This window comes from Orcinus orca, chromosome 6, assembly GCF_937001465.1.
Source record: "Orcinus orca chromosome 6, mOrcOrc1.1, whole genome shotgun sequence".
In the NCBI taxonomy this organism is placed as follows: Eukaryota; Metazoa; Chordata; class Mammalia; order Artiodactyla; family Delphinidae; genus Orcinus; species Orcinus orca.
Window position 1 is genome coordinate 64088552 of NC_064564.1, and position 17052 is coordinate 64105603.

A 17052-nucleotide genomic window follows, 5' to 3' on the forward strand; every position below is an offset into this window, starting at 1 on the left:
TTTGAGAACATATTTAAGTGCAATTTCATATGCAAACTTGGAAATTATATTCCTAACAATCCACAATCGCATAAGCCATATGCAGTGTCCGCTATACTTGACATGCGAACGCATCTAAAAATATTTTCAACGTCTACTAGATGAGTTTAATTTTCCTCAGGTTCACAAATATTAAACTAAATTATAATAAACACAAATACAATCATGATACAAAGGAAAAATCATAATCTGTTACCCAATGCTTTTTACTGATTATAAAATATGGTTTAATATATTAAAATATAAGGCCAAACCTTCATTAGTGTTCACAGAAATGAACTCTACCTGGGCTGCATTTGGTTTGTTTGACTCATAATTTTTCTTTGTTGTTAATAGCAAAACAAATGTCTCCATTTTCCTGGTCTTATGGAGGGAGGCCCGGTCCCTCTGCATAAACTCCCTCAACAGTGTGATACTGAGAACTATGCTGACTGACAACTCTTTAAATACCACTATCTTATTAAAATGAACCTTTTAAAGAAAAGAAAAAAAAAAAAAAAAGACTTGCATTTGTTTGGTTCAGACCCAAACCCTAAATATAACTGACCTCTTTGCTCAACTCTCCTGCTACCACAAAAACAAACAAACCAAAGCCCACTAAATTAAGAATAAATCTACAGCACCAGCCCAGATGGTTGCACAGAATTATGCTCAATTAAGAAACGTAACCCAATGTTACTTAAGCTGCTCCTGAGCACAAGAAAAAAGAATAATAAGCTTTAAAATCCTTAAGAAGCAAGGCTAAAATGGGTAACAAAACTTGACAATTGGCCCAAGAAAACTGCAAAATAATTTTAAGAGTACTGATGACAATGCTTTTAAAAATGAGCAAGTGGGACTTCCCTGGTGGCAAAGTAGTTACGAATCTGCCTGCCAATGCAGGGGACAGGAGTTCGAGCCCTGGTCCAGGAAGATCCCACATGCCACGGAGCAATTAAGCCCGCGCACCACAACTACCGAGCCTGCACTCTAGAGCCTGTGAGCCACAACTACTGAGCCCGCGTGCCACAACTACTGCAGCCCACGCGCCTAGAGCCTGTGCTCTGCAACAAGAGAAGCCACCGCAATGAGAAGCCCGCGCACCACAACAAAGAGTAGCCCCCGCTCGCTGCAACTAGAGAAAGCCCACACACAGCAATGAAGACCCAACACAGCCAAAAATAAAAATAAATAAATAAACTTATAAAAAAAAATGAGCAAGCAAAATCCGAAAGCACATTAAAATAATAAACCATGACCAAAAGGTTATTTCAGGAATACAAGAATTGTTCAGTAGTAGTACATGTGTTATACAATTCTTTGTGTATGTGTATTGAGTGTGTGTGTATATATGGATATCTGAACATACGCATATTCCCTAGCTCTTTTCAATGAGAGGGCATGGGAGCAACACCCCAATATCAATAAGCACCTAGATCTTGGCTTCTAAATATTTGAGGTAGGGAACGTTCAAGATGAGCCTGAATCTCTCACTGTGCCTGAAAGGAAGGGAGTGCTCAGAGAATGATGGGACATGTCAAAAGGACAGAGAATTTACCCTGAAGGGTTCCCAGGGGCCAAAGCTATGACAATTTAAGCATCAGTATAAATAATATTAACAAATTATAACTCCCTGAATAAAACAGGAAACCATAAATCCAAATTGACAAAAATAAATGATTAAATTGAAAGCCTGATAAGGAACAAGATATGTACATAGTTTTTTGAAACAAAAGAATAACTTTGGAGCAGAGAAGCATAGAAGATTCTGTCTTAATCAAGCAATCAAATCGAACATTACTAGTAAAAGAACAAAATGAAGTTGTGTGCCACCTGATAAGATATAATTAAATTACAGCATCACCTCTGTGATATTCCTGCCAAAGATGCCTCAAGAATATAATCATGAGGAGACATCAAACAAAAATGAAGGGATTCTCTAAAATAACTGGCTTGTAATCTTCAAAGGTGTCAATATAATGAAAATCAAAGAAAGACTGAGGACGATTTGAGACTGAATGATGCTAACTTAAGAAACTTGAAAACAAGAAAATGCAATGCATCATTTGGACTGCACACTTTTGCTACAAAGATTGCTATAACAAATGGTGAAACGTAAAAGGTCTAAAGATTAGATGACAGTAATGTATCAATATTATTTAACTTCTTGATTTTAATGTATATACTGTGGTTATGCAGGAAACTGTCTTTATAGGAAACACACACCCAAGTATTGACCAGTGATAGGGTCATAAAGGCAAATTTTTCGAGGAAATAAAAGTTCTTTGTACTATTAATGCAACTTTTCTAAAAGTCTGAGATTGTCCCAAAGTTAAAAAAGAAAATTATTTTTAAAATACAAAGGAATAAATTTAAGAAATGTACAAGATCTGTGTAAAGATATCTTTAAAATATCCTTTATAAGGACTTAAAAGAAGACTTAAATGGAAAGGCATACCACATTTGGGGGCAGGAAAACTCAATATTCTAAAGCTATTTCTCTACATTTCTCTATTAAGTTTATTTCCAAAACTATAAATAGGTTTTTTATAACTTGACATATTTAGATATAATAAGGAAAAATAAACAAGAATAACCTGGAAAGCTCTAAAAATATATTATAAAGCTACAACAATTAAAATGTTGAGGTAATGGTACATAAATAGATTGCTGTAATAGGAATCAAAATAACTTTCAGGGGGCTTCCCTGGTGGCGCAGTTGTTGAGAGTCTGCCTGCCGATGCGGGGGACACGGGTTCGTGCCCCGGTCTGGGAGGATCCCACATGCCGCGGAGCGGCTGGGCCTGTGGGCCATGGCCGCTGGGCCTGCGCGTCCAGGGCCTGTGCTCCGCAACGGAAGAGGCCGCAGCGGTGAGAGGCCCGCGTACCGCAAAAAAAATAAAAATAAAAAAAATAACTTTCAATACTGCACTGGTTAAATAAATTATCATACACATACAATGCAATACTGTGTAATCATTTTAAAAAAAGAAGCTCTAGGGACTTCCCTGGTGGCCCAGCGGTTAAGAACCTGTGCTTCCACTGCAGGGGGCATGGGTTCGATCCCTGGTCAGGGAACTAAGATCCCACATGCCATGTGGTACAGCCTAAAAAAAAAAAAAAAAAAAAAAAAAGCTCTATATTTATATTTTAAAAATCTCATCCAAGGGGGTGGGAAAAGGGGAAATTAGATGAAAGTAGTCAAAAGGTACAAGTTTTCACTTATAATACTAGGGATATAACATACAACATGATAAACATAATTAACACTGCTGTACGTTATATATGAAAGTTGATAAGGGAGTAAACCCTAAGAGTCTCATCACAGGGAAAATTTTTTTTCTATTTCTTTAATGTTGTATCTATATGAGATGATGGATGCTCACTAAACCTACTGTTGTAATCATTTCATGATGTATGTAAGCCAAATCATTATGTTGTACACCTTAAACTTATACAATGCTGTATGTCATTTATACCTCAATAAAACTGAGGGGAGGAGGGGAAGGTCACATGCAAGTTACAGTTAAATGAAAAAAAAAATATTCAAAGCAGTAAGTATAGGTACTACCATTTGTGTAAAAAATGCATACATATGCATATACACACATATGCTTGTACAAAATATCTTATAAAGAATATATAGACTATGTCTGGAAAGCCCCAAAAGAAACAGTTTTAACAATGGTTAACTAATAAGAGGAAATGCCTATCTGATGGCCAAAGGTAAGAATATGTACTTTTTACCCATTTACACCTTCTCAGTTTTATACCTTGTTGTATACCTTGCACTGCCTACTTAAAATAATACTTCTTTAACATATATGTACATAAATAATAAAATAAATTTTTAAAAATAAATAAAATTATCAAAAAGGAATGAAAAATGAATTTCCCTATCTCAGGGCTAGATTCTTCCTGCTAATGAAAGCTGCCTGAATGTTGTAGACTGAGAGTTCTCAGTAAAGTGTCCAAATTTTAGGCGAGGGTTCCTTGTGAAAATTAAATAAAAACAAAATGGATGAGATAAGCTACCAGCAAAAATAAATAAATAAATAAGCCTCATCAGTACCATCAGTCTCCCACTCAAAGGGATGCCCGTGACCTTGCTGAGTATTTGATGGACTCCCAAAACAGAACCAAAGCAACAAGACCGATTTTCAATCAGAGAAACAAAGGGATGTCCTCAGGACTAGAATTTAAACAAATGTCTAGTGCAAAAAAAGAGTTAAAAGGTGGAGATAAAGAAAGAGCCAAAGTGAAGAAATGTGTCTTCTTTAACCTCCTTCAACAGGAAAAACGAACCTGCAGGAAGAATGTCCTAATGAACAGAAGTGAGTACTTCTAAGGGTCAAGAGAAGCCCAGCAGGTGAAAAATACCCCAGTTCAGATTACTCCTCAATGCTACCATCTCCATCTGTGGGACCTGCCTGTCACCAAATAATGTGTACTTTACCAGGGACCAGACTTTCTAGAAAGAGCCCTAAGGAACAAACATGTATGCTTTGGGTCTGAGTTCTGGTTCTTCCTGTGAGTTTGATTAGGGAGTGACACTGAGGACCTTAGTCCTCCAATGCCTGACATACTCTGAATCACTGGGAAAAGTTCAGATTTCTGAACCTGCAATGCTGAAAATGAGAACAAGAATACGTAATCCCCCAAAAGTGCTGTCACTGTCACACACACACTCCAAAAGGTCCTATCTGGCCAACTGTCCTTATTTTGACATTTCTCTCTAATTTCAAACTTTTCCCATTCCTTCTCTAGTAAATAGTAAATCAATACTTAAAATATGTATTTTGTACAGTTATCAAATATATTTTCAAATATTTAATTTAATCTACTAAGGCCTGAGTGTTAAAAGCCTAAATAATTTTAAATACAGCTTTGGGAAATTTTACTGATGATTACACATTACAAAGTGTTACTATATGTTTCCTTCAATTTGGTTTCTAAGTCCCACTATAACTAGACATTTTCCAAATTTAACAGAAAGGTATCACCTGTATACACCCTAGTTCATCCCAAACCCTCTCTATCCCTTCCACTCATGCCAGACTGCAGGGTTTAATAAGGGCTATTAGGACTTTCTAAATGATCAACCGTAAGTGAATATTCATTATCAACATGCTTGAGCATGCCAGGGAGAGATTTCAGCAAAATAAAAGATAAAAAACAAGGCTTAGTAAACTTTGATAACTTAGAAAAGGAAAAATATGCAGGCTAGGAGCAGATACGTAGAACACTGTGCAGTGCAAGATTACATATCATGAAGGTAGAATGTAAGTCCTGCTTGGACAGAGGTTCCCAAAACACAGTCACTAGAAACCTGGCCTCTAACCACCATTTTAAAGTGTATATTTTTTTAAATTTTATTTATTTATTTGGCTCCATTGGGTCTTTGTTGCTGCACGCGGGCTTTCTCTAGTTGTGGCAAGCGAGGGCTACTCCTCATTGCGTTGCGCGGGCTTCTCATTTCAGTGGCTTCTCTTGTTGTGCAGCACGGGCTCTGTGGCATGTGGGCTTCAGTAGGTGTGGTGCGTGGGCTCAGTAGTTGTGGCTTGTGGGCTCTAGAGCACAGGCTCAGCAGTTGTGGCACACGGTTTTAGCTGCTCCGTGGTATGTGGGATCCTCCCAGACCAGGGCTCGAACCCGTGTCCCCTGCATTGGCAGGCGGATTCTTAACCACTGCACCACCAGGGAAGTCCCTAACCACCACTTTAAGAAAGGTGTTATTTTTCCTATTTGCAAATACGTGGTAATGTATAGGAAATTTTTTTTTCAACTGAGCCTTTCTTACTATAAATATAATAACGTTCATTATCAAAAAAAAATTTTTTAATGACGGGAAATCAAAATTACCAGTAATCCCACCACCAAGTTAACATTCCAGTGTATTTTTTCTAGACATATACACATTTATAAACATGTTTAAACACAACTAGGATCATACAATGTATACAATTTTGTTTATTGCTTTTTTTCATTAAACAAAGAAGGTTTGGAATTACCTAATGTTTTTAAATATTCTTCCAAGTTAGTAATAGCAGAGCATAGAGTTCACTTAAAATAGACCCTGTGCTAGACACTTAGGTTATTTCTAATAATTTAGTTAGCAAAATATATAAGAGATCAATATTTCATGGTGGGGCTAAACAGCACCAAGCTTTTTCCTCACAGGAGTTCTGGTAAGTGAACAAATGAGAACCACAGCCCTAAGGATAAGCTCTAGTGATACGCTGAACGTGACACTCATGCCCGGCCAGGCTCCTTAATTCATACCTTCACAAATACTTACTGGTTTGCCTTGATCCCCTTGTTTTCATTTCTGGAATTGTTTGGTTTGTAATAAATTGAGAAAATAAAATTGATGAGCAGCCAGCCTTAAAACACACCTGTAATGAGCTCAAGGAAGCAGGGTGGAAGAGTGCTATTAGTGGCCCCAGAGAAACCTGGAAGAGAAGACCTAAAATGAGTCAGGTTTAGATTTTTCTCAACCTGACCTTAAGCAACCCTCCCTTGAGATCAGGCCAGAACTTCTAAGAATAACTAGCTTTTGGCAACAGCTAATTCTTTAAACGTGTGAGGGGGGTTGGAAGGTGGTATTTAAAGCTATACTTATACTTCCCATCAGGTAAGACTAAGAAAATAGTAATTGTGTTTCAAAAGGGGGGAAGGGGCTAATGGATTGCCTTAGACCTCTGCTATTCAAACTGCCGTCAGCAGTCCTACGTGATTTAGTGGGTTATATCAATATTTTTATAATATGTTATACTGTATCAGAGTACAGACAATATCAGAGTACAGAACAGGTGGCAAACTATTGTTTTGTGAAATTTTTGTTTCAGTTTTATAGTGTGTGTGTGTGTGTGTGTGTGTGTGTGTGTGGTCCGGATGGGTAAAAGGTACTTCCTACCGTGTGCCTGATTTTAATTTTTTAATTTCCTTAATTTTTTCATATATGTAAATGTCATTAATTTGTATAACAAAGGTTTACTGAGCACCTATACTATAGTGCTGGTGAGACAGCAGTGTGCTGCTGTGATGTAAGTGAATAATAGTTGATCCCTGCCGTTGTAGAATTCTTTCAGTTTAGAAACAAACTATCACATAATCACATAAATATAAGATTATAAACTGCTAAGTGTTATGGAAGGAAAAGTTTAGCAAATTAGGATCAGTTATCATTAGGGAAGCTGATTTAGATTGGGGAAAAGGTAGGGGTGACAGGTCAGGATTGTCTGAGAAACTGCATTCAAGCAGAGACCGGAAAGATGTACTTGGAAAGGAAGGGAGTGGGAAGGAAAATCTGCCTGGCAGAAAATGGCAATTTCAGCAAGGGTCTGTAAGGTCTGGGGAAATGAAAAGCCACTGGGCAGCTTCCCCGGTGGCGTAGTGGTTAAGAATCCGCCTGTCAATGCAGGGGACACGGGTTTGAGCCCTGGTCTGGGAAGATCCCACATGCCGCGGAGCAACTAAGCCTATGCGCCACAACTACTGAGCCTGTGTGCGCGCCTAGAGCCGGTGCTCCGCAACACGGGAAGCCACCGTAATGAGAAGCCCGACCACAGCGAAGAGCAGCCCCCGCTCGCTGTAACTAAAGAAAGCCCATGTAGCAACAAAGACCCAACGCAGCCATAAATAAATAAATAAATTTATTTAATTAAAAAAAAAAGAAAAGCCACTGGGCGGAAAGGTAGAACCATCTATTGATAAATAAGGCTTAGTGGGGGAGCTTGGGATAGGAAGAGATAATGCAGGACTTTTAAATGTCCCGAGGGCCATTAGAATGATCCAATTTGCATTTTAAAAGATCACTGAGTAGAGAAGAGATATCAAGGGGGGTAGAGTGGATACAGAGGTGGTACCAGGTGGAGACTAGAAGACTGATCTGATTCATATTTAGGAAGCAGAAGTGACAGGTTTGGTGATGGTACAAATGCGAGGGCTGAAGAGCCATGAGGTGTCTGGGATAACCCTCAGGTTTCCCAAGTTAACAAAGAAATGGAGTGAGGTACAAGAAAAACTCAGAGGAGCAGAGCAGAAAGGAAAGATCACAGTTTGGCCTGTTATAGTTAACAGGTAGAGATGCCAAATTAATAACTAAAACTGGATGGAAATATAAAACAAAGAAGTCATCACCAAAACGGTTTTGATGATACATTATTCTGCTCCTTAAATATTTACCCACAGTAATGTATAATACAAACCCAGAAGAATCTAGAATAAATTTTAAAGTCTCACAGAAACAGACTCACAGCCTTAGAAAAACAAACTTATGATTACCAAAAGGGAAAAGTTGTGGGGGGAGGATAAATTAGGATAAATCAGAGGTTGGGATTAACATGCACACACAACTATATATATCAAATAGATAATCAACAAGGACCTCCTGTAGAGCACAGAGAACTGTACTGAATACTCTGTAATAAACTCTGTGGGGAAAAAAATCTGAAAAAAAAAATAGGTATATGTATAACTGAGTCACTTTGCTGTACACCTGAAACTAATACAACATTGTAAATCAACTATACTCCAATATAAAATAAAAATTAAATTAAAAAAAAATTTTAGTCTCTATGGAACAGCAATTCATAAATACCACAGCAGCCGAAGCCACTGTGTATCTGAAAATACAGAGCAAGAGCAACGGTGTAACTAAACAGTCACATTCAAAACAATCCTCTTTTATGAAATAGTAAGGAATCACTTGTCTATTGTGTTCACAATATGCTCCACATCTAACACAGCGCATGGCACATAGGAGGTGTTATCTATTGAAGACAAGTACCCACTACTAGGCAGAATAAACCACAGCAAAAATAAAACAAATGGCGCAAATAAGCAACTCTGCAAGGAAAAACTGTACTATGAAACATACAAATGTATAAATAAGGACATTTCTCAGAGAAAAAAAGGGAAATGAGTTATTTAGCACAAACTCAGTTCTCATACCCAAATAGATGCTATGTTCTGGTCCCTAAGAATCGGCTTAATTTCAAGCTTCTAGGGAAGACCACCCCAGGCAACCTCACTGATCCCTAGAAGTCCCTACATATGAGAAAGAACAGAAATGTAATAAAAGCTTGATGTTGAAAAGCTATAGTAAAATCTCATCTAGGTTATTAAAACAAAACAAAAAAAGGTTAAAAATGGCAATTACTAACGATATTTTTTCCTCTAAAGTCTCCTGTTGTCAGATTTTTCTAACAAACATGGATTTTAACTGGTTTTTTCTCCTGCTCACAAAGGTCACACTGATACATAAGAGAAAAATCCAAAGATGCACATAAACACGAAGGACACAAATTAACCATATTCCCATTGCCCAGAAGTAACCACTTTCAGTATTTCATGTGGAGCTTTTTCTGTGCATACATGGGGATGGAAAGTAAAGAGTGATACACAGCTAGACTTAAGTCTATAAATGAGATTACAGAACACTGCTATGGCAGGTATATAGGACTGAGGAAAGACTAACCTAAAGTGACAACTGAGCTGAGCTATCTGAAGGATGAGATGGAATTAACCAGACAAAGAAGCACAGGCTGCTAGGCAGAGAGAACAAGAATGTGTGCTGGGTACCGAACCCCACCAAGCCAGGCAACTGGGGAGAGGGAGGAGACTGGCTGGGCAAAGCCTTGTTGAGAGGACTCAGGGAAAGAATGAGGTGAGGCCACTGAAAGAGAAACAAGGTAGATAGACTCCTCAAAGGGAATGTCCCAATTGCTTAGGTGGGAAAAGGATTAGGCCCTACAAGTGTGGACTTAGATGATCAGCATCTTCTCCCAAAGGGTGTAAAGAGTAGGGGCACAGGGGAATCTTTGGGGAGGCGAGAGGGGGGGTGAAGCTGCAGGGAGAAAAAGATAATAATTCGATATTTTAAATTTATATTTAAATTTAAGGCTCCATAAAGCCTTCTAGATTGATAAGGATAAAGAAAATGTAGTGATTTTAACTATGGTACAACTCCCAAGAAATTCATATTAGAAATGAAGGTAGGGAGAGAAGCATTAACTATTCATAGTACAAAAAAGAAAATATAAATTTTAAAAGACTGAAAGACCTGCATTAGACACTGAGTTTAATGACAGCATGGAATGTACCTGTTTTATCATCATATCTCTAATAAACATACAGCAAATAAATCAATATCAAGGGAATAATCATTATGAGTATTACGTATGAAAAAAGACTGGGCTAACAGAAAGGGACGATCTTAATGACATCCAGACAAGAAAAACACAACACTATACTCAGGACAAAGCCACACACAGAGAATTCTGCCTCTAAGAAGTGGTCTTCGTAGTGAAGCAGGAAAGAGTCAATAGGCCTCTCAAAGGGGCCTATCAATACTATTATCCCTACCTGCTCATTCACTCATTCAAGAGAAAATGTTTAATCCAGAAATTCCACTACTAGGTGTATACCCAAGAGTTAAAAAAAAAAATGCATACAAAAACTAGTTCATGAATGTTCATAGCAGCATCACTCATGACAGCCAAAATGTACAAACAACCCACACGCCCATCAACCAACAAACACATAAAACGTGATATATCCATACAGTGGAATATTATTCAGCCATAAAAATGAATAAAGTACTGAAATATGCTATATATAACATGGATGAACTCTGAAAATATTATGCTAAGTGAAAAAACTCTAGCCACAAAAGACCAAGTATTATATAAGTACATTTATATGGAAAGTCCAGAACAGGCAAGTCTACTGAGACAGAAAGCAGATTAGTCCTTGCCTGGGGCTGGGGTGAAGACTGGATTTGGAAGAAATGGACAGTAAATGCTAATGGGAAAGTATTTCTTTTTGAGGTGATAAAAATGTGCTAAAATTGATTGTGCTGATGGTTGCACAATTCTATACATATACTAAATACCATGAAAAAAAATCCACTTTAAATAGGTGGATTTTATGGTATGTGAATTATATCTCAATAAAGCTGTTATTAAGAAAGAGGGTATTTTGAGCACTGGGGCACTATGGTAAACTGCTGGAAATAGAACAAAGAAGACACACACACACACACACACACACACAAAACCTGTCAGAGCTCTAACATTCCAGTAGAGGAGAAAAGGCAATCAACAGGCAATTAGAAAATGATGCGAAGAGCGAAGAATTCAGACTGTACCCCAGCGGCACCTAACCTAGCCCTGTATGATTACGATGTCTAGAAGAGAACTCAATATACCAGATTTTCGTCCTTAAATTGAAATTTAAGTCTAAGAAGCTTTTTTAAAATTAAGTACCTGTTCAGCCTCTTAAAATCTGCATTCTTACTGAATGTTAACAGATTCTTCTTTTAAGCATTTGTGCACATGCAATGTTTAAAATATGTTTTAACTTTACAAAAGCAACAGATTACAGTCTGTTAATAAAATGAAACAAGTCTCCGATTTAAATTGTATTGCCAAGTTCGTAGGGTGCTGTAAAGATTATGTGCAAACTTTTCATAAGACCTTAAATTGGAAGAAAGAGGGCCTAAAAGACCCGAACCGTGTGACACATTCCAAAACAAAGCCTGGGAGTTGGGAGGGGACCCGCAAGGTAGGAGAACTAGACTAATGATCATAAAGAACTGAGTGCTACAAAGTAAAAATGGACCTTTAATATTTAAAGCCACTAATTTTCAAACACGACACTTCGAAATTAGAATATTAGTAACCGTTGCCATAGAAACAGTGACGCTGAGTTTCCCGAGATTAAAAATAAAAAATACTGCAAATTCAAGTGGGTGAAATAGGGCAAAGTTTGGTCCGAACGTAGGTGAACCGAGCCTACCAAAAAACTTCCACAAGCGTAAGAGTGGACCGGCTGCAACTTTTAACCTACACTTCCGAAGCAGCGCTTGATAAATCACCCTGCAGGGTAATTTACCAACTGCTAAAAAAAAAAAAAAAAAAAAAAAAGTTTGCCCTCTCTTCTCCAGGGGGAGGAACCACACAAAAACGCTCCCTGGCATTCGCCCACAACCAAAACCAGACCGTGCAGACGTGCGTGGTTGCAGCTCAAGGGGAGACTGGCTCCGAGTTCACCCGGAAAGCATCCGAATGAGCCCTGCTGGTTTCATTGGCTGAGCCCCGAGGAAAACCCCAAGCTCGAGCCCGGAGCCCCAGCCTGCCTGGCTCCTTTCTTCACATTCCCACCCCCCGCCACGTCCTATGCCTGGCATTCCACGCGACCCGATCCAACTCATATTTATTAAGCACCCACTGTCTACACCGCATCGTGGCTAGAGGCACCGCAGGAAGAAATGGCCCCACGCCGGAAAAACCAATAGGATAGCCACAGGGGCTAAGGACGGACCCGAGAGAGGAGCTGGCTACCTACGGTGGGGTAGTCTGGAGAGGAGCCCTCACCCTCACCCCGCGGGTCATGAGAGTCCCAGGGAAGAGATGGCCCCGAGGGGCGCACCAGGCCCGGCCTCCGCGGAGTCCGCCGCAGACCGGGCTGGGAGGGGAAAGGTAAGGAGTAGGCATCCCCGGACCACCCGCGCGCCCCTTCCAAGGAGCGCGACCCTGACTCCGGCCCCCGGGAGAACGGCGAGCCTGGGGACCGAACCCCCGGAGGGCCGGAGCGGGCTGTCACTGGCTCCCGCCTCCCACCCCAAGACCATGGCCGGCCGCTCTCTCGCCAGCGTGACAGTCGCGGCGGCCGCGGACCTAGCGTCTCTGGCCCGGCGTCTCCGCTCCGCCGGACGCCGGCACCCCCTGCTGCCCCGCGCAGAGCGGGGCAGTGCCAGGAAGACCGCCCGGGCCCCTCCCCCAACCGTCCCCATCCCCCGGACTCCGGAAAAGCGGTTACCTGGCGCGCGAGCGGGGGAGAGGACACGACCCAGAAGAGGAAGGTGAGAAGGCAAACGGTGGCCTCCGGCCCAGGGAGATTCGGGAAATTTGGGAGACTTGTTCCGCACTGGGTGACAGCTGTTCGCTGCGCACGCGCACCCGGACCCAGTCGCCCGATGACTCCGCCGCTCCTCACCCTCCCGTCGAGGGGCAGGGAGACAGCGGCAAAGGCGCGCGCACAGCGCCAGCCGGCTCTCCCTGCGCGAGGGCGCGCGCGCCGTCACGTGACCGCGGGGCCCGGCACTTAGTGGGTCACGTGAACTTCCAAACAGCTTAAAGGTGCCAGGCACCTTCTTGCTTTGGGCTTAATCTTTCGCACTCTTCTTAGCTTAGGCTCCCATCGCGCTTCGTGTTTTCTGGAGACGGACATGTCCCCTTTTGCCCAGAACGGGAAGACACTTGAGCAGAAGGAAGGAACAGGTGCACAGAACCTTGCCTGGAAGCGCCTACCGGGTTCCCTCAGGGCTGGACCTGATGGAGTCCACGCGCCACACGTCGCCCTGGGTTCCGACGCGGGCCTATGGCGGCCTCCGGAACGCGAACGTCAGAGTGGCGTTGCCCTGGGTGCGGCCTCGGAATGCCCAGCCGAGCCTGGCTAGGATGTCGCTGCTCGCTGCTGGGCAGCAATGACAGCGTCATACGGCCGGGGCTCCTGAGCCTCCAGACCGAAATGGGAGATCCCGAGTGAGCGAAGGGTGTGTGCCTGCCAACCCTTTAACAAGTAACTCAAGCGAGAAGCTGTGTTGTTAGCCGAGGGGAGCGAAACTGCCCTGTACTGCAGTCACCTACGCGGAACAAGTTCCGCCCCGCGCAGGTGTGCTCTTGAGTCCCGAGGCGACTCCAATAGGAATTCGGACGGGGGGGGGGTCTCTCAAAAACTTGGGGTGACAGCACTATGGCCTGAATTGTAGTAACAGGAAGTGCAGGTACCTCCGGACCCCTCAGAACGTACTTAAATTAGCTTGCTACAACTTGTTATTTCTGCGCTGTACCTCTGTCTTCCAAGGTGTCAGAAAGAACCACACAGACCTTACTTAACTAAGGTCTTTGTACTACCAAAGACAGATGGCTGAGCACCAGGTGTTTTGCAAAGCTGAACAATTTTTTTAACTTCCTGTAGAGTTCCCAGCTGGGTCCTTTGTGACGTTTCCCCTAACGTCTTCTCAGCGAAGAAAGATTGGGCAGAACCTTACACTTCTGAGCACACTCGGGCTGTCTCATATTCTGAGTTTTCTACTACAATCCACTGATTTCTGTTTTTTTTAATATCTAAACAGGTCCACTTACCGCACCCTGGGAGTCTTTTCTCCCTGGAAGGAGCATTGCGAGGACAGATGAAATATGGGTGATTAAGTAAAGCTAATGGAATTACTGGGTCACCACACTTCATAAGTCATTAAATTAGAATTATTACCCACATAGGTACACGATTGAACTTACTAATATGTAAACTCAACTGGGACTTTTCCAAATGTGTATACTATGAGGATTCCCAACCCTCCTTACAAGTCAATCGGATATGCTAAAACAATAAACGTATAACAACATTCATTTAGGGCTTACTGTGAACTTGACACTGTTTTAAGAGCCTCACATATATTAACGAAATTAATCCTTATAATCATTCAATGAATAGGTATGATTATTACCTCCTTGTTACAGATATGAAAACCGAAGTATTGAGATTAAGAAATATGTCAACTACTGAGAATCCGCCTGCCGATGCTGGGGACACGGGTTCGTGCCCCGGTCCGGGAAGATCCCACATGCCGCGGAGCGGCTGGGCCCGTGAGCCATGGCCGCTGAGCCTGCGCGTCCGGAGCCTGTGCTCCGCAATGGGAGAGGCCACAACAGTGAGAGGCCCGCATACCGCAAAAAAAGAAAACAAAAATTAAAAAAAAAACAGAAAAAAAAAAAAAGGAAATATGTCAACTACTAAACACCAGGGTCCTTGGAAGCCATATGCTGTATTAGACGAGGAACCTAGTACACCAAAGCTAAAAGTCTGGAAACCTGAATTCCAATCCACTCACAATTTGTAGACACACAATATTGCACAAATAACGTTTGTCGAACACAGTAAATCGAGTCTCAGTTTTTTTAATCTGAAAAATGAGGGTGACATATCAGTTTTGCTGACTTTGAGCATTTTTGAACATTAAAGAAGATACTGTACAATGTCAAAACACTTCAAAAGCTGTAAAGCACTGTGTGAATCTATTAAGCACTTCACAGTTTTGGAAATTGAAGTGAGCCTATTAGAAGATCAACTGGATTCATGTCACAGAAAATGTTGTGTCCCTAATGTATTGAAATATCTCTGTTGTAAATTACAATGCAAATTAACATTTTAGCCATGTAGTAAATTATTTACGTCCAATTAAAAATGCCAGTTGTAATAAGATGGAGGCTGTATAATGGATACATAGATTTTCCTTGAAGCTTATGTTATGTGAACTACTGTTCACCTCAGAGACAATACTTATAAATTTCTTAAGATATGTATAACGCAGCAAATTGATAAATTGATACACTACTAAATAATATAGTCTAATTTTGAATATATTGAAGTCCATTAGACTTTTGCAAATATAAATAAATAATAGTAATACTCATTAATGTTTCCATTTATCATTATCACATATGTATGTTACTTCTACAGGTATAATACAAACTAACCAATAACTAGATGTTTAGATGATTTTTTTAAAGTGTCATAGTTAATATGATAGTGAGTACCTAATAAAATTAGAAATCTTGGTACCTGTTCTTCTCTGTGTCCTGTGTTCTGAAGTTCAGATCAATTTATCTCTTACCTGGATTATTACAAAAGTCTCCTAATGATCTCCCGACCTCCAATGCATTCTCCACTCACCCCCTCCCCCTCCAACTCATCTTCTGTACTGCAAGTCAGAATTACCCTCCTAAAATAAAAATTGGATCATGATTCCGCACAACTGAAACACTTCACTAATTCCCCATCATGATAAAAGCTTTCCAGTCTTTTTCCGCTAACGGAGTCACAATGGCCAAGAAGAATATGGTGACCAAGGATGTGGGCTAGACATTGAAGTGAGTCAACTCTCTGTATAAGCTAAATATTCAGTCAGTTTGGATACCATTATGTCTGTGTTTAATATAATAAAAACACCTAAAATTACCAGTTAAAATATTTAATTTCCCCATCAAAATATTTGAATAAAATTAAAACTTTGGGGAGATATGTCATTTCTTTCCCTAGGGCTTCTAGTTCTCCCTGGGCCATTGTCCTAAACTTGTACATGTGTGTTTGGAAGGGTGGGGTGCTGGGGGAACAAGTGAGGTAGTTTATGTTTTCTTTCACATCAAGGAAAACATTGGGACTTATTTATGACATCAAATCATAACAATAGGGCTTCCCTGGTGGCGCAGTGGTTGAGAGTCTGCCTGCCGATGCAGAGGACACGGGTTCGTGCCCTGGTCTGGGAAGATCCCACATGCCGTGGAGCGGCTGGGCCCGTGAGCCATGGCCGCTGAGCCTGCGCGTCCGGAGCCTGTGCTCCACAACGGGAGAGGCCACAACAGTGAGAGGCCCACGTACCGCAAAAAAAAAAAAAAAAAAAAAAATCGTAACAATAAAAACCATTCATTTTAGCAAATAAAAACTACATACCTAAGTTGAAGTTGCAAACTCAGTATTTATAGTTGTTTAAATCAATCCTTTTTATTATGTATTACTGTTATTATTTGTACTATGTTTTATGAACAGGTTTTGGATAATGATACAACTATGAACAGGACAGATGTGGCCTTGCTCTCATGGAACACACAATAAAGCCACAATGAGATACCAACATACATCCACAAAAATGGCTAAAAATAAAAACTGACAAACAAACATTGGTGATAATGTGGAGAAACAGAAACACAAATAGAAATACATATACATATGCATCAAGCACATACACAAAAAGGTTTATAGCATTACTTGTGAGGCCCCAAACTGGAAACAACCCAGGTATCTATCAGCAGTTAAGTGGAGATATAAATGTCAATAAATTTCTACAATGGAAAACTATACAGCAATAAAAATAAATGAATTACTGCTACCCAGAACAGAATGACAATCTCACAAAAACAATGGTAAGTGAAAGAAGACAGACCCAAAAGAATACATGCTGTGTTATTC

The 17052-nt window shown here is 40.7% G+C and overlaps 2 protein-coding genes across 3 annotated transcripts in view; one reads left to right on the plus strand and one right to left on the minus strand.

Annotated features, from left to right (window-relative positions):
* The window catches only part of KDM4C (lysine demethylase 4C), a 404294-nt gene extending 391321 nt beyond the window's left edge, over window positions 1-12973 (minus strand). Inside the window, exon 1 of one of the 2 annotated variants that reach the window (XM_004279122.3) lies at window positions 12844-12973. The gene's annotated coding sequence lies outside the window, so the exon portion shown is untranslated. The remainder of the gene's footprint in view (window positions 1-12843) is intronic. The other variant, XM_049711313.1, reaches the window with a different exon arrangement.
* On the plus strand, window positions 12043-15653 carry LOC117196344 (atherin-like). Its single transcript, XM_033404422.2, has 2 exons — window positions 12043-12503; window positions 12677-15653. The coding sequence occupies exons 1-2, from the start codon at window positions 12435-12437 to the stop codon at window positions 13130-13132; spliced, it is 525 nt and encodes a 174-aa protein (XP_033260313.1). The 5' UTR covers window positions 12043-12434; the 3' UTR covers window positions 13133-15653.
* The last annotated feature ends 1399 nt before the right edge of the window (window positions 15654-17052 follow it).